The following is a 19,061-nucleotide window of genomic DNA, read 5'->3' as shown; positions in this document are numbered from 1 at the left end:
ACAATGGCAATATTTAGTCTTTGAAAAGTCTTTAGCAGTGTGAAGATCAAAGTCCACCCAATTCTCTTAGACAACAAGAAGGGTTGACATGCCATGAGGTTACAGCCTATCCAGAGGAGTGCCAGTGCCTCCCTTTACACTGCAGGTGTTTGCAATATAATTCTTTTCCAATCTAAATTCAGATGGATGGTGCTAACATATGAAATGCAATGTGAAATAACAACTGAATTCTTCACGAGAAATTAACAACGTATACACAATAAATGAAGTAACAAAGGTTTCAGAATATCACTCAGTCAGTGCTATGTGTTAGATAATTTGATTTTTTTTCTTTTTTTTTTTTCTTTTTTAAAATATACTTGTTTGAAGTTTGTTGTCGTGTTGACAATTTCCCCATGAAAACAGCCAATCTCATAAACAGAGAAATCTGTTAGGCTGTTTTTAAAGTCAACACATTAAAAATAAGGAATATTTAGCGCTAAATTTAATCTTCTGTAATGGTTGCGAAACAGGAAGACATGAACGCAAACAAGTTTAATTGCTTTCATATATATATATATATATTTAGATATATATATATATATAAAACTTTTACATTCGTTACATAGGGCAAAGCTGTCTAAATTATTTTTCTCAGACTGCTGGGGCACATTAGGAAACAGGCTAAAACAGTTCGGGGGATGGTGCTCGGTTTTGTTGCAAGTCTGTTGCTCACAGTCACCAGGGATCATAAGTTTGAGGCGAACCGCGGTTTGTCTCCCTCGGGCTCTGTGCTTAAGACTGTGGAAGAATCCCTTTGCAGCGGGGCCGCGGGCGGCGCGGCGCCGCGGTTCGGGGGGATGGCTCCCGAGGACATCTGCCGGAACAGCGAGACCCGCTGCGGCACGGTGGCCCGGCCGGCCGGCGGCACGCCGGGGCCTGGGGCGGGCTGCGGGAGGGAGGCGAGGGACTCGCCCACGGTGGGGTGAGGCCTGGCGATCAGGGTGGAGATCTCGTGGGGCAGGGAGGGCTGCGAGGCGGAGAGCGGCCGCACCTCCCGCGTCAGGTTGGTGTTGTGGAGGGCCTGGGTGCTTTTGTGCACCTCGTTCTTCTGCGCGGCTCCCGGCGGCTGCTGCGCCGCCTGCGGCTGCTGCTGCTGCTGCTGCTGCTGTTGTTGTTGCTGCTGCATGAGGGAGAGCTGCGAGGCGGTCGGCGAGGCGTACTGGAAAGTTCGGCCGGCCAGCGGGCTCTGTACCGGCGGGCTGCAGACGGCCGTGGTGTAGGAGCAGGGCGACAGGATGACGGCCTGCTGGGGCGGCTGCGTGCTGGGCGAGGGCGAGTGCAGGTTGGTGTGCGAGAGGCTGCTGGTGTACACCGGGGGGGACTGCGTCCTGCCGCGCGACGACGAGGCCGAGGTGCTGGAGTTGAGGGCTGGCATCTGCTGCAGGCTCACCGGGGCGATGGTCTGCACCATCTCCCTGTCGTGCTTCACGATCTGCTTCAAGATCTCATTCTCCTGGTTGTTGAAAACGCCGGTGTTGAGGTCCTTCTGGAACTTCTGCAGCAGGATGGAGTTCTTCTTCCCTGCACGGAGAGGCAGAAGAGTTAGCGAGACCGAGGCGGGGGGGAAGGGAGAGCCCCGCTCTGGCGTTGTGTTTGAGCACCCACGGCTGGGGCCTGTCTGTGCTAAAGGCTCGGCGGGCACCGGCTGTCTGAGCGGGCATCGCTCGGCCGCCGGCCCACGGCAGGAGGGGTCCCCACACGGGGCCAGCACACAGACCCCTCCTCAGTACACAGACCCCTCCTCAGCACACAGACCCCTCCTCAGTACACAGACCCCTCCTCAGCACACAGACCCCTCCTCAGTACACAGACCCCTCCTCAGCGCATAGAACTCTCCTCAGCACACAGACTTCCCCTCAGCACACAGATCTCTCCTCAGCACACAGAACTCTCCTCAGCACACAGACCTCTCCTCAGCACACAGACCCCTCCTCAGCACACAGATCTCTCCTCAGCACACAGACCTCTCCTCAGCACACAGACCCCTCCTCAGCACATAGACCTCTCTCCTCAGCACACAGACCCCTCCTCAGCACACAGACCTCTCTCCTCAGCACACAGACCCCTCCTCAGCACATAGAACTCTCCTCAGCACACAGACCTCTCCTCAGCACACAGACCTCTCTCCTCAGCACACAGACCCCTCCTCAGTGCACAGATCTCTCCTCAGCACACAGAACTCTCCTCAGCACACAGAACTCTCCTCAGCGCACAGAACTCTCCTCAGCATGCAGACCTCTCTGCACCACAGGCCTCGGAGCACCGCCACCCTCCGACACCTGGCCTTCTCTGCCTCCTCAATTACTGTTATTACTACAATTACATGTAAGAACCGTAATTTCATGAGTAACTGTCAGAGAAAGTCACCGTGCTCTGCATCTACATCACCTTTCTCTCTCGTTGCAAAACTGTCTGAATTTCCACTAGACACAGTTAGATATTTTAAAAGTACACCTGTCATCTAGCATGTTTCAGGAACTAGTTACTACACATCAGTAAACAAGTGTTTTGAAGTGTTTGTGAACTAATATGAACTTATGGATAATGTGACACCTGCTTGCATAGTGGAGACTGCTGTACACTGTGACCTGGTGTCTGCCTGATGGCTCACAGTAAGATGTAGACGCTATTCTGTTGGAGTCATCAGATGCTCAGGAACACAATGGCACTCAACTGCTCTTTTCTTTTTTTTCTTTTTTTTTTTTTTTTTTCCCGATAAAACACTGCACTTTCAAATGGGATTGCTACTCCAAGAACAGACTGGAGCTTTACTGCTAATAGTTTTCAAGCACATATTACTTAAGAGCTGGACTGCATTTCCAGAGAGTTTTGTGAGACAATTTGTAGGAGTTCAATGCATTGAGTTGATGTGGAGAAATTTTTAGACTGAAATTTTCTTGTGAAGTTTAGGAAATGCCCCCAAACAGGATAAGTGATTTTTTTTTTTTTTTTTTTTTACAGCTGTGTTTTAAAATCAGTGTCAGTAATGATGATCAGAGTGCAATTCTCCTGACCGAAGATGTTATGCTTTGCCTAGTATGTCCTGTTGGGAGGTCCTAATACTGGAACAGCAAGTTTACACCTCTTGTTTTGATTATCTGCCCTACCCTTCTGCCTTTCACTTGCATATTGTTGGACTGCTTTTCTTATTGCAGGCAGAAAATCTGAGCAGTGTCAGTGTGCAGCCATCAAGGCTAGCAGCGCCCATGTTGTGAGGAAAATGAGAGCCCTGCTGCAAAGGATTAATTCACTTCAACAAACAACGGGTTTGTGAGTGCTGAGAGGCTTCAGCTCTTTCCAGCATTATAGATGTCATCTGTAAGCAATTTATTTGGGAAAATGTCATCTACTGCTCGTGACACAGCATAAATCCTATCAAGTGCTGAAGGCAGCAAAAGAAGTCTACAGGATTAATAAATAATACTAATGATAATTAAAGTATGAAAAATAATCCTCAGAGGAGTACAAGAGCTTTCTAAAACTCGGCGGTTTTATTATTTAAAAGTGAGATTGCGAAATTCTCGTGTGCGCACATGTCTTATTTATAGATCAAGAAAACATTTACTGTAGCATAACAGAAAAAAAAACTTTTAAAGAGGGCTGTTTCATCATGCAGCTCAAAGGAAGGAAAATGTGGAAGGATTTTAAGAATTAATCATATGCAAAAAAAAAAAAAAAAAAAAGAAATAAATACCTATCCTGTCAAGCCTGTCAATTGCCACCGTTTCGAAGGCCCTTCTCATCATGGGGTACTCCTCCAGGACCTCGTTGAAGTTGTCCACGGAGAGGGAATACAGGCGGCAATATGTGTCCGCTCGTACGCTGGCAGTCCGGCGGCCCTTGGTCAGGAGGCAGATCTCTGGGGACAGAAAAATACACCACACACTGAAAACAAAGAAGTTACTGAACTGTGTGAAACTTTAAAGTTAGAAATCGACTCTGTGCTAACAAGTAGTAATTTAGTACTCAACAGCAGTTTTTCTATTTCTGCTTACATAAGGTTGCAGGGACAATTCTGAAGGTATTTGATTCTATTTTTGCTACTCTGAAAAAATAATTCATGTCCTTTAAGAGCCCTGCCTATAGATTTTCTCTGTATGAAGTCTGATTTTATCAAGCCTTTTTAAAGTAGTGCTTCAAGTTCTAAGAAATGATCCATCAGCTGTCAAACACAGCTTGATGACTTTGATGAACCCAAGTGCTGAATTAACCCAAGTGATTCTATTGATTTTCTTTTAAATATACAGCTGCCATAGAGGACCACTCCCTTTAATCAGTCACCAGTTTTACTAAACTAATGCAATACATTATATCATGCTGCAATGATATTTGAATATAAGAACTGTTCTGAGGAAAAAAAAAATACGTGAAGCATGAACATTCCTTCTGTTTCCTTGGTGTTTATGTCCTAGGTATTTTGGGAGAGAAAGCTTAAAACTTTTGACCTTTTTTCTCATTAGATTAAAAAATAGAATTCATATGATTAGTCTAGTAGAATTTCTCTGCAAGTTCTCCCAAGAGGAATTCATTCTGGAACAGAGGAAACTGAAACTATGTGCAGAGTCCTAATTCTCCAATGCACTGTATCAGTGTGAATGTGTAGAGACCAAAGTCAATGTCTGAGGCTTGTAACAACAAAACGTGGAGTAGAATATTTATGTATTTAGATTAAAATACAGACAGTTATAAAGTAATGTGCAAAAAGTAGTGTTTGAGTTGATCCTATTTTCAAACTGGGGACTAAGAACACATTTAGAAATATCAAGAATTCTTGATACCAAGCAAGGTGAGAGATAGTTTCCTTACTCAGATCCAGCAGTCAAGGGCTGCAAGTTCATATTTCGTATTTAAATATGAAGTAGGAAATAAATTCTTATCCTACTTAAATAGAAGTAGGAAACTGTCTCCTACCTTGCTTTTTTTGTCCATTACATGGTCAATTTCAATCAAACTATAATTTTCAGGTGTGGAAAACCAAATAATAAATAATTCTGCAGACTCCACCGAAGGACCAACCTAGTTCTTGATTTTTTTTTCGTTGGTTTTTTTTTTTTTTTTTCCTGTATGTCTTTATTAATATAGAATATAAAGAACCTTGATTTTTTTTTTTTTTGTCTCATACTTCTTGTTGAAGAATTCCAACATGCTACCTAACCCTGAAGGCTTAGGGGATAAGATGCTTAAATAACAGTGAATAAATCGAAGTAAATTAACATTGGACCAGTACTAGCACAAAATGTACTTAAACCCCAACAGCTTTGGGGAGAATTTATAGAGACTACTGGGAGAGTAGAGTAGAGAATTTCTAGAGAATACTGGTAAGAGACTTGACCTAAAGTACCTCACAGAATTTGATGCCCATGAAATAATGACAGTTTACTGTAAAGAACCAGCCAGGTATAAGAGAAGTCAGTCTTTTCCTTTTCTCACTTCTAGCTTAGCCTGACCTCTTCTCCTTAGATTGAACTCACTGCATTTTATTTACGGGAGAAGGACATTTTGCCCAAAGGGAGCAGTTAGATGCAGTCAATACCTGTTCCATTTCCTAAGATACTCTTAAGTCTCACAAAGAAAAAAGTTTTACAATACATGGTTGAATTTAGAAAAAACTGTCTGGAAAGTCTGTGTGACTAATGATCACTTCTTGATTTTCAGCTCTCTTCAGTTAAAATTGCTGCAAACAATACAAGACACATAAATAGGTGTCTCCTGCTACTCTCAACAAATTCTTGAATTAAAAAGCATCAAATGTCCCCCCAAAAAACAAGCGTCTCCTAAGTCCCTATCATTGTGAAGAGTGCCAAGAAAATTTGAGAAAGTAAAATTTTCATCATTAATAATCTTGATCACTGTATTGTAGATTAATTAAACAAGAAAGATGGGAAGGAACCATAAGGAAACAATGTTAGGTTTCATCACAGGACAATGGGAGTGTAGAATTCATGGCTATTACTGCAACAAATAGAATTACTTTTTTCCTTCTTCTTTCATCTATTATTTTTGTCAAGTAAGGTGAAGGGAAAAAAAATCAATGAAAACTATGATGTGCAGACTGTCAATCCACAACTTCTGGTTGAAGTTTGTGTGTCTGGAAGGCTTTTAATATCTGTAATCCTACTAGTTAGATAATATAATAAACAATGGGTCAGAAAAGATTTGATAAATGTTCCAGTGCCCATAAACTGGTCAGGGAGTGCTGCAGTGGAGGCTGTCTGCTCAGTAAGTAAGGACACCTCTTTGTTCTCAACTCCACTTGAATGGTCTCATTCAAAAGATGAACTACAGTTTTCTTACAGGAAAAATACTGTGAATAATACCCATGTATTACATTTCCAGTGGTGTTTCTTGACTGATGAGAATGGTGCTATAGGGACTGGCACTATATTGTGCCATCCATATCATCTGTATTGCCTTGTTATATGTATCAATAGCATCATTTGTAGTCTGCTCATAAGACTAAAGTGATTGCTAATTGTATGTGTTAATCTAATAGCTATTTGTTTGGACAGATACTCAAGCATAAGAAATGATATACGAAATCTTCCTTACCTAGACTAGAGAGAAAGGACACAGAATATTGAAATGTGTTCCCATTAAACACTTGTGTTAATTTAAATAAAGCAAAGTGTTTGTTTTTCATGAAAAGAAAAAAGTAATGAAAATAGCCATGACATATTTAAAATTAGCCTTAGTGGCATCAAGTACACCAGGTGCCCTTAACTATTACACTCTCCTTTATGTTCAGTTGATTTAAAGAGACTACAAAATGCAATAATAGCATAGGAGTATGTAGTGAAACACAAAAGGCATGGACTATTTTTAAACAGCTTGGATAAACAGGGTTTTCTATTAGCATAAAAATAAAGTGTCGGCAGCATATTACTCACTGATATTACCATGTGCATTTGGCAATGGTGCATTGCCTTCATGCTGACACTTGCAGTGTGTCAAATACTACTGCCTTTCCAAACAGAAGATTGTCTTCAATTCCAATTAAAAATTATGTATTAGGCTACAATGAACCTGTAATTCAATTCTGAATGCAAATTTTACTTTAATTATTTAATCTCTGTGGACAACTGTTGTCTAGAACGTTATGAAACAAACGTCAATCACTACCCTAATGAAAAGTGACTATTTGAAAGCACTGAATGATGCTAAAAAACATCCATTTGTTCTTGCTGTCCATGTTTAATGCAAATGTCATGAATTCATTTCTGAACATCATAATTTCTGGTCTGCTAGGATCAGGTCTTTCCCACAGAAAAATACAGTCCTCAAAAGAACATGGGCTCAAATACAATGTACTTTTTGCTGTGAAGACTAACTAAAACGTGCAATGATAAAAGTTTAAAGCTAACCTTGCTCTGAAAGTTACAATAATCAAAACTGATGACCAACGTATCAGTTGCATGTGGGATGTGGCTGAGTCATGGAGTTGTTAGTGCTGGGTTAACAGTCAGACTCAATGATCTAAAGATCTTTTCAATCTACATGGTTCTATGATTCTATAGTAGTTTTTCAGCAAAAGCTGATCAGGTTCAATTTATGGAACATAATTTCTAAAGGAGCTTGCCCTTTAGAATTGGTTTAGGATTGTTTTCTCATAAAACAGGGAATGCATAGGTTTTATTTTACTATTGCATTATTGTGACAGAACACTCTGCATAGCAAATTCTACATATCTGATAGACAGCAATAAGGAAGACTGACTTCACCCTTCAGGAAATCTGAATAAGGTAAGGTGAGCGACATAGACCACAGGATAAATTTTAAAGAACTCATGAATAGGCCTTTTGTAAGGATCAAGTTTTAATTCCAGCTGAGACCAGGTTCATTGTTTGTTTGGCCTGTACTGATATGCCACTGTAGGTGATAATTTTTCCCCTCCTCTCTTGTTAGATGATGCCTAAACACTTTTTCCTTTGAGAAAATAAGTGCTGTTTATGGATGTGGAGGAGATTTTTCATTAGTAGCATGTATAACGCTGATCTCTTCTTTAGACTTTGCTCGATGAGTATGTATCTACTGGTCATCCTAGCAATAATTTCTGGTTTCCATTTTATACAGAAAAAAATTATATAGGAAAATTCCTTTTTTACTCTGAGAAGCAGTACAGTTTATGTGAGTGTATACTTTTCCATTCATGATCTATTCATTTTACATATGAATTATATTCCAGATGAAATTATTCAACCTCATATGTCACATTAACATTTGACTAGAGATTAAAATCTGCAGAAATTTGGAAATCCATATAAAGTTGTCCTGCAGACAAAATATGTTCACCAACAGTAAACTCTGCTGATAAAGTGAGTCCAGTATTTAGCAAGTTCCCTGAAGGACACTAAACAGTCCTGTCTCCAGGACCATATTTCTTATCTTAGGGTGTTAAAACAGAAAATTGTAAAACCAGAAAATTCATACAATGAATTATTATATGTGCATCTTTGTCTTGCAAGGACACAAGTTCACTTTACTTTGTGCAGAAATTAAATTTGTGTAGTAATGAATTAATGAATTCAACAGTATTTCAGCTATATAGTGTCTATATTAAAAGCAATTAAAAATAACTACCAGTTTTTATGCATTTCTGTCCCCTTTTAAAACTGTGTGATTTCCCATCATCTGTCAGATTAAACATTACAGGATCTAGTGAGATATCCTTCCAGCTGAGGACAGCTGACTACTGCTTCAGTTCCTCAACAGGAAACTTGTTCTTTTCGTGGGCATATAGGTTGCTGTGTGTGTTGTCAGCTCTTCAGGCTGATTACTTCCAGCAGCAGAAGAAAGATGGAAAATCAAAGCAATTCAAAAGCTTGGGTCAGTCAGTCTAAAAGACTTGGGAATATTTTTTGAGAACAGGACAGTGGATTAGAATATTGTTAATTTTATTGAGAGCAATGAGTTACTAAACTACTATAGACAAAACTTAAATGTCAAAGTGCTTTTTTCCATCCACCCATCTTGTAAGACTTCAGAGTAAGCTTCCCAGAACAACCATGTTTAGCCTATTCTTATTTTCTAATAGCTCTTCATAACAGCAACTCCTTGGCATGCTACAAAGATCAGTAGTTCTTAACTTCTTTCAAGCAGCTGAAGTTGAACACTGAGCAGAAACTACCTAATGGAGACTTTATTGGTGTGCCAGTCACAGCAAGGGACATCCAGCATGGGGAACTCAGTTCCCAGCTTTACAAAACATAGTACGAGTATAGTTGGGTTCTTTTTCCCTTTAGGAAAGGACTATGAACTTCAAGCAATTAAAAAAAAAAAAAAAAAAAAATCAAACAAACAACTAAAAAAAACCCAGTAGGCTTCTAGGCATCCCATTCTTTAAGAAATTGAATGATTTTCCAGTTCCATGTTGACTTAAGCATCCCCAGTACAGGAAACAGGGAGAAGCGGTTTCATATGATGTTACTTTAACATATACATATGCACTTCTGTTTCCTTTTTCTTTATTAAACTCTGGAAAATATTAAATGCATTTATCTATATTTTTTTCTCATTTTTAATATGTTCTTTTTATCTTTCAGTGTATTACTGTTAGTGTACACAATGGTAAACCCAGACATATGCTAGTTTTTTTTATAGTTACTAAAATAACTACCACCAAGTCTTACAGTTACTCAGAATGTAGTTTGATGCAATTAAATCAATTTCAGTAATCTGTCTTCTAAAAACTTCAGTCCTACAGTTAAGAAATCCTAAAATATAGTCACTGCTCAAGAGGGACATTTCTGGAGCAAGGGAGAGAACTTAAGGAGAAAGGCAAATGAAGATAATTCCTGCCTTTTACAACCAGATTTGTAATCTGGACTGTCCAAAAGGAAGCTATGCAAAACCTGCAGGTTTTGCCACCATGTTTACACTAAATATGGAATTGCAGACAAGTCAGTTTGAGTTAGGACATACTGCCTACATGACCTCTTCATTTAAAATATGACAGCAATAATTGTCTGTTGAGTAGTTGTGTAGTTATTGTTTTGAGGAGGGACTGAAAATGGCTGATTAGAAAAGCAACTTCTGTAATATCCCATCTCCAGTATTTTATCACTTTTTAAACTATTTACCTGAACCTGTTTTAAACATATCTATTTGTAATTTGTGATAGCTGTTGCCCTTATTAGTCATTCTATTAAAAAATCCAACCACACAAATAACAAAAAACGCCTGAAACCTTCCAAAAAAACCTACATAGGTAGTTTAGCTGACATTTTTATTTGTACTAATTTGAAATTTCTGTCCCTGAAGACCAACACCTGAGCTTTCTGTATCTTTATTGTTTAACTACTGCTATTATATTTAATTTAATGTAACAATAGCAAAAGAGATTCCAGAAATTTACTTGGGGAAAAAAAATTCATTTGAAAAGAACTGTCTATATTTAATTGACCTGAACTTTGATAGAATTTATAGACAAATACTTAATTAAAAATTTTTAATATTTATTTAGGGTTTGCCAACAACCCTTAGAGTATGTTCTTTACCCAGCTCCAAATGTGTCTTTTATGCCACATTAACTAGGAGAAACAAGTTTCTTGTCTCAATAAAAAGTGGCAAGTTATCTGAGCAGGGACATTTTATTTTTCATCTTGACCTCTCTTTGCTTCTTCCATGTAGGTAGTGAAAATAGTGGCCAAGTTTTCATGTCTAGAGCAGACAAAAGCCAGCAACTGAAACAGAGAATCACTGAAGTTGGAAAAGACCTCTGAGATCAGGTCCGGCCTTTAACTGGACACCACCCTGTCAGCCAGACCCCGGTACTGAGTGCCATATCTAGACTTAGGAACATTTCTTACATCCTGACTATTTTCCAGTGTTCAATCAAATTCTTCTAAGAAAGCTCTGTAAGATGGAACACAAGTTTAGGATAATTTTGTAAAATAGAAATAAAAGTGCATATTTTATTGTTAATGCTATTTATAACAGAGAATCCATACGTTTTTCTTCTACTTTATTGAAGTGTTCTTTCTACAAAAAGTGATTAAGATAGACTATTTATTATCTTATAAAAGCTCACAACCTTACTGATAATATTTTTGTATGCCTTAAAAATAATAAAGCTTAGATTCCAAGATAATATGCCTAAGTACAGATTTAGTTTTCATACATGCTGTGTCAAAGGCCAGAAGTGATTTTATGTAATTCATTTACTCCTACTTTTATTCAGATGGATTCTTATTGTCCATTGAAAAAAGTCATTTAGTTCCTTATGTATTCAGTGGTATGCTCTTGTAATCTTAAATTTGGCAAACAATAACAGTTACAGATTAAACTATTCAACTTGAATTAAAGTTGGCTATAAAAATATTGTACTTCTTTTCATTAAATTATTAAAAAAATCAGAGACTGCCAGTTCTAAATTAAATATTTGGATTAAATATTTAATCTAGACTCAAATATTTAGTTAAAATTCTACTGTGTGAAATTGAAGGTCCTTGGAAAATCTTCTCCTGCTTTATCTGTGTTGACCACATTTGATTTCCAAGACATGCTATGTGGTATTTTTCTTGTGTCTAATTATATAAAGTTTAAATTAATAAGGTATACTGTTAGTGAATTAGAAAAATTAGAATTATAATTTGTTTATGCTTTTAGATTGCAAGACATTACTCTTTTATTATGAATTTATTATTATGAATTATTATTATTAACACTATTATTATTATGAAAACTTTTAAATTTATATTTATGTTTGCTAACTAACAAAACTCCTAAACTCAAATCAACTTCTACCTTTTAGCATAAAAGAGTAAATTATTTTCATTCTATCTTCCTAAAAATTCTCCTGAACTTTTAAAAAAATTATTGAATTTGAAGAGCAAGAAATCCTTTTGATTGATTATTATTTTCCATATAAAATATGGTGTCAAAAGAACAACACAATTTCTTGTCAACAAGAAATTATGCAGTATTATGAGGTCTACTGCATATTATTTAGCCTCAAAATGGCAGATTAGTCTGCACAAAAAGACATTTAATTTTTAGGCCCCCTTGCAGACAATATTTTTAGAAAAATGTTCTATACTGTTCAGCTGAAAAATTTTTTACAAACGAGTTGGCATGGAGATGTGGAGATCCTGCTCCCTTAAAACATTTAATTATGTCCCTGCCATTAAGAATACGAATAATCACACCTCAGTGGGGCTACTTATAATTAACTACCTGGATTATAGTATGAATATTGAAAGACTTAATCCACCACTACCTTGAATAAGGAATAGCCATATGCAGTATTTTTGCAAAATGTAAAATTATGTATCATATAATATCATAGTGTCTATATGTAAAGCACTTCAACAGATTTTTTTTCTATTTATAATCAGTATTATACTGCAAATCATTTAAAGTATTCTATCAAAAGGAAGCACCTAGAGTGGAACCAGAAAAAAGTAAGTGGCAAAATATAATCTAAAGTGACTCAACATTTCCCATGGTATTATTTTCCACTGCACTGGTCTAAAATATACTGACAGTTACTGTTCCGAAAGGGGGGAAAGCTCCATAAATAATAGGTAGGTCAAAGAAGTTCTGTCTAATTGGCCTTCTACAAACTGAAGCAAATGCAAGATAGAGTTTATTAGAATTTCAAGTGCAGAAGGGTAAACGTTAAAACTGCATTAAATAATTTAAGCAAAATAAAACATTTAAAATTGAAAGTATTCCATGAACTACATGTTACAAAAAATAAACCAAAAAAGAAAAGATGCTATAATATGTCTCTGGGACATCGTCTGGGAAGATGGCAATGCGAATCTGATTTCTAGATAGATTTGCTAAATGAATGATGACACGAAGCACAGATAGTGATATCTGCCTTGGAGAAAGTAAAATAAAAAAATCTTTGTTGTGACAATGCAAGAGATAGGCCAATACAATTTCATATTCATGTACAGTAACTCTGATTTATACACATCATAATTTTGTTTTAAATCACATTCATTTCTTCATGTTCAACATACCTGGAAGTTGATAAGAAAAAAAAAAATCAGCAGTATGAGTTTTAGTTAGTCTAAAAACTGGTTTATCTACTGACTCCAGTGGCATGATATCATTGGGATTTTCAGTGGGGAAAAAACAATGGGGAGTGGGATCTGCAATAGATACATCAAAAATTGGGCAGCATAAATTACTGCAGATTTACCTACTGGAATTTGGAAACTCCTTCAACTAATAAACCTCCATAGGGCCCCCAGATGTAATTAATAAAAATATATCTGCACTTCCTAAACACTAAATTTGGATTTCCCTAGCAATATCAGCATTCCTTCAGCTCAAACACAGTATCTGTTAAAACCAGGAAAAAAAGGGTTAAATTTCCCAGAACATATGTCCAGGCTGCTGCATGAAGGAAAGCCTGTGTAAACACAGGTGGGAAAACAGATGGAGAAAGGAAAAGATAGCAGGGAGACCAGTTTTATCTTGCGTCCTTTGTGGTTGAGAGGAATTTTGCCAGTGACTACAGAAAAGAGCAGGATGAGACCACAGTGAACAATCAGGCCTCTGTCCACCAGCGAGAAAGCAAATGAAGTAACAGCAGAGTCCTGAACATGTTCCCAGAAATCCTCCTTTGAGTAAGCTGTGCTGGGCCTTACTGGTTGGGCAGTGAGGGATTTATTCCTTTCTTCTCCTCCCAGCAGGCATGTCAGCCCTGCTCTAACACACCAGCTCTTGGGGGCAAGCTCAGCAAGTGCCTGCCAGGACCAGGACTCCCTGTCCTGAGTCTCTCCTCTGACCCCACAGGGGTGGCAGCTGGAGGGGCACAGAACCTCATGAAAACACTCCTGCTCATCAAAGTCCTATGCACTGGTTTTGGGACAGCTTAAAACTTTTGTTGGCAGGGGTAACAATCTCAGGCAAGTTACCAGTGGTTGAAATCTGCTTTTCCACTTTGTTCTCCTAGCCTGCTGTCTGTAGCTAAGTGCATGGGGACAATGATCTGACTGCGTCTGGGGTGAGGGGTATGGGAGAAGTAGAGGGTCACAAAGTGTCAGGGGGCAAAAGGCCTGTCCAGAAGAGAAGAAGTTGTAGGCCTGATCTTACTGTGATGACTGAAGTAGCCCTCAGACCCACACATCTGAGTAAGAGGAAGGAGGTAATTGGAAAGGGTTTGTTTCATTAAAGTAAGCATCTCTTTATGTTATTACACTGCTGCATGTTTGATGTGATTAGTTACCAGAGATTTCAAATTACCAACCTACATAATATTATTATGGAGTGATTCTGAAACAATTTACCACAGCAGAAATCAGAATATAGAGACAGCGATGGTAGTACATCAATTTCTATCAATATGTATTGGTATAGGTAAATTAGATTAAATTAGGCTCATTATATACATTAATAATTCTGCTCTGTAAAGCACCAGTAACTGATGAACTAATCTCTTCTATAAGCAAAAGATTCATATTCTTGTGCATCATCTCTAAAGATGTCAAAATCTTTGCATTTTGCTGATTTTGTATGTATAGTGAAGAATTAATACACAATCTGTTCAGTAATTCCTCCTGTCACAAGAAGAGCAATTTCTAATCCAATCACCTGGTACTGAGAGGAAAAGGTTCAATAGGATTAAAACCTGGCAATTTCCTTCCTACCATTTATTACTGGGATTATATCATAAATGTGTTTGAACTACCAAGGTATTAAAGAGAAAGACAAATATACCCTGAGACAGAGAAAGCAAAAATGGGGGATCTGTCATTATTGACTGCTGTGTACTTTGTGTTTTCAGTATTGTAAACTGTAGATATTCAGGACCAGGGACAAGATGACAAAATAATTAAACCACTTCATAATCACAACATCCTCAAAATGCAATTGCTTACATTTTTTACCTGCCTCCAGATTCTTATTCTCCATCCCAGGAAGCTGAGTTCAAGTGTGTCAATCTCAAGCTTTCAATTCAGCTTAACTGCAAACACATGTGCAGTCAGGTTTTCCAACTTGCTCTCCAAAAGGGTAGGTGTAAACACCTTCCCACTCTGTCCCATGCCCACAGTGTTTCCCTGCACCTGTTCTGTCTCCATTTATTTGCACCACTCACAACGTGACTCCTACCCACAGAGTCCGCTCTCTGTTGACATCTATCTCACTCCCCACACTCTTCCCTATAGTGTTTTCCTATGTGTTAACACAGTCCACACCATCCATTCATCTCTCCTGACCTTCATTCACATATCAGTAACCCTACAAAGGCAGCTAGAAGGAGATCTTAATTCCTGAGAATAAAGAATTGGTTATATGGTCACATCCTGATGGACATCAGTGACAAGTGGTGTCCCTTAGAGATCCAAACTGGGACATAGTCTTGTGTAGTGTCTTCATTTGTTAAATAAATGAAGGAATTGAGTGCACCCTCAGCCAATTTGCTGATGAATCCAAACTGAGCAGTGTGGTTGACACTTCTGAAGGATGGGATGCCATCCAGAAAGACTTGGACAAGCTCTTAGAAGTAGCCCTTGGTAATCTGATGAGGTTTAACAAGGCCAAGTGCTGGTGCTGCACCTGGGTAGGGACAACCCCTGGTACCAGCACAAGCTGGGCATGAACAGACCCAGAGCAGCCCAGAAGGACTTGGGGGTGCTGGTGGGTGAGAGGCTGGACATGCCCCGGCCATGGCACTCACAGCCCAGAGAGCCAAACGTGTCCTGGGCTGCATCCAGAGCCCCATGGGCAGCAGGGGAGGGAGGGGATTCTGCCCCTCTGCTCTGCTCTGGTGAGACCCACCTGGAGCTCTGCATCCAGCTCTGGAGTCTCCAAAATAGGAAGGACTTGGACCTACTGGAACAAATCCAGAGGAGGCCAAGATGATCAGAAGGTTGGAGCACCTCTCCTATAAGGCAAGGCTGAGAGAACTGTTTTTTTTCAGCCTGGAAAAGAGAAGGCTTAGAGCTGACCTAATTGAGATCCTCTGGTACCTGAAGGGAGTCTCCAAGAAAGAGACTTCTTATATGAACACGTGGTGAAAGGATAAGGGGAAATGGCTTCAAACTGAAACAGAAAAGATTTAAATTTGATACTAGGAAAAAATTCTTTACTGTGAGAGTGGTCAGGCACTGGCACAGGTTGCCCAGAGAGGTTGTGGATGCCCCACCCCTGGAAGTGTGCAAGGATGAACACTTGGATGGGGCATTCATAACCTCTCTGGGCAACCTCTCTCAGCAACATGGTCCAGTGAAAGGTGTCCCTGACCATAGGGGGGGAGCAGAACTAGATGATGTTAAACATTACATACAACCAAGGCATTTTATGTTTCTATCATTCTGTGGTAATTCCAGGCAATTTTATTTCCTCCCATATGAAAACTCTATCAGTGTCAGTGTGAGAAGCTTCTCTTGTACTTGTAAAAGGAAAAGATGCATCTACAGCTATGCCTACAGTGGCAGCAATTCCATTTCTAATAATGGGGAACTATTAGCAAACAGAGAGTAAAAAATGAAGGAGGAAAATGTTTGCTGTAATAAAAAAATCCACTGATGTTTCAAAAAAAATAAGATATAGTTCAATTAAAAATAAATCAAATAAAAGCTGCTATAGAGTAGTACCAGAAGCTGCTTTCAAATTCCTACTAGCACTTGGAGGAGATATGTAGGATGATAGTGTCCTTCAACCAGCAGTCTGAAAAAAATCCACTTACTGGGATGAAAATCAGCATCCTACACACTGCTGGGCTAAAAAATGCTCCTGTACAGAAAGTTTAAAAAGATTACATTTATGAACACACATCAAGGTCAAGGGACAGAATGCTCTTCCTACAGAAATACCAAGAAATAAACCACAAGATCTCTGTGGTTACAATACTGCATTTACTCCTTCCCTCCCAAAAGGAGAAACCAGTGAGCACAGATGAGGAAGGAGGCAGACAATAGTCAAGCCCAGATCTTTCTACTGTCACCACTTTGCATGTCCCTCAAAAATGAACAGAAACTGTACAGCAGAGGTGTGGTCTGATTCACCTATTCCTACTGTTTTGTTATCCAGGCATACTCTTTTTGAGAAGAATTACCAACCAATTGTAAGGTTTATCTAGTTTCTTATTAGAGCAGATCTAAGCTTGTTTTTAATTAAAAACAAAGATCAGGCAAGAGAATTTAAATGTTCAACATCAGTCCTCAGACCTCAAGATACCTCCTTTTCTCTACTGCAACTTTTGGTTTTCCAGGCTTTCATTCTCCCAACAGTCTTCATTCAAGTCACTCCCAATCAATACTCGTGATTCTATTTTGGTTCCTCTTAAATTTTGGCTTTCACACCAATCTCCAGTTCTCCCACAACTTAAGGATTGCTGATTTTTATTGGTAAGTTTTTTTTTTTACCTATTTTTTACCTATTTTTTTTCCTGATATAATGTTGTTTGCACATATTAGGAATTCGGTTTTTCAAATCCAAGGCAGGATGCTGGTAAAACCCTCCACTGTTCTGGAGGTGAGTCTACAAATCTCTCCAGAGCCAAGGTCCCCAAGTAACTCAGACATACCTGCCAGACAGAATTTAGCATGTCTGAGCTGGGATGAGGAACTTTCAAAACATAAGACATTTAAAAATTGAAAAAGGATCTGTTTAGGCATGGCACCCTGCCACCTGTGTGCCTCCAGGTGTTAATATTGATGTACTGTGTCTGACACAAGTAGCATCTTAAACATAGTGTCAAACTCATATTGCTCATGTGTCCATGAAGCAAAAAAGGGGTTATTGGTTTCAGGATTTGAATGCGGCCTTGATCTTCCAGTTTATTATTTTATCACTATGCAATATTCCTTATGTCTGCTTTGGTCAGGAAGCTTTACTTAGACTCTGATACATACTTCAGGGAAAGTAAGTGCTCTCCAGAGAGATGAAAATTTTAGAACTGTTTTTTATTTTCTGCTTTGACAATCCAAACCTTTTCAACTCAGAGATATCTGATTTGTAGCTTGTTTTCTCTCTTTTCAGCTGCAGTCACAGAATTATAAAATCACAGAATGGTTTGAGTTATAAGAGACCTCAGGATGGTCTAGTTTAACACTCTTGCCATGAATGGTTGGGATGCCATTCACTAGATCAGGCTGCTCAGAGCCCAAACACATCTGTGGATATCCACAGGGCATCCACAGCTTCTCTGATCTAGATAGGTCTTCTCACCAGCTCGAAATACACTTCTGGAAATTCACCATATATTGTGTTTTGCTACAAAAGATCTGAGACACACCACTTTGGATCTTGGGGCATTTCCTCTCTCAGGTTCTCTTTCTCTGTGCACTTGTCTTTTTTCACCTCTCCTCACCCCTCCACACTACAGCAGCAGCTATTACCTTCTGCTTGCCCCAGCAGGCTTTGGATGCATTACCACCCATTTTTGAAACACCTGTCTCATCCCAGCTGCAGTTTGGATGAGTAAAAGTGCTTTAGTATGCAGTGTAGTAAGTTTCTGTAGTGTCTGATATTGCAAGCACCTTTTTTTTTTTTTTTTTTTCTTTTTTTTTTTTTTTTTTTTTTTTTTTCTTTTGGTCTGCATTCCTGTTAAGAAGGGTAGCAGTCGAACAGGATGAGCTAAATAGTTGTTTGCACTGCAACAACAGGCTGACAGTTATGTAAAATACTTTCATGTGCAATCTCCTCTGATCCTCTGCTGGTTCAGAGGAGTATTATGGCCAGATTCAGCACGCAGGCTCTTGCAAACTCATTTTCATAAACTAGGGCACTGCTAAGCATAGAGGAGACCAAGACCAAGGTTGCTCTGTTTCTTCATCCTCAGCATTACCTTTCCTTTCTGCTTAATCCCCTGTCTTCAGCATCTACAATTTAATCCCGTGGGATAAGCACAAGACCTCTTTACCAAAGTGCTTCTACAAATACTGGTGATACAAATCACCTTGCAGAGGCTACTTCAGAGTGACAAGGTCTTCTGGCCAGATCGGTAGGAGTTGCTTTAGCGTATTATTCTAAAATGGGATTAGTTAAGTAACTGTATAGCCCAATTGAAATGCTGAGCCCAATTCACTTTTCTTCACTTCTCCCTTCTGTACACCAAC

The 19,061-nt window shown here is 39.0% G+C and overlaps 1 protein-coding gene across 1 annotated transcript in view; it reads right to left on the bottom strand.

Annotated features, from left to right (window-relative positions):
* Positions 1-727: 727 nt before the first annotated feature.
* HCN1 (hyperpolarization activated cyclic nucleotide gated potassium channel 1) overlaps positions 728-19,061 on the bottom strand; it is a gene marked incomplete at both ends in the record, with an annotated part of 192,146 nt that continues 173,812 nt past the window's right edge. The window contains 2 exons of the mRNA XM_083883306.1: positions 728-1,563; positions 3,737-3,901. Coding sequence (XP_083739432.1) covers positions 728-1,563; positions 3,737-3,901 — 1,001 coding nt within the window. The remainder of the gene's footprint in view (positions 1,564-3,736; positions 3,902-19,061) is intronic.

Source organism: Zosterops lateralis (genome assembly GCF_965231275.1).
Source record: "Zosterops lateralis genome assembly, chromosome: Z".
Classification (NCBI taxonomy): domain Eukaryota; kingdom Metazoa; phylum Chordata; class Aves; order Passeriformes; family Zosteropidae; genus Zosterops; species Zosterops lateralis.
The sequence above is the reverse complement of the archived record's forward strand: the minus strand, read 5'-3'. Positions and strand labels throughout refer to the sequence as shown.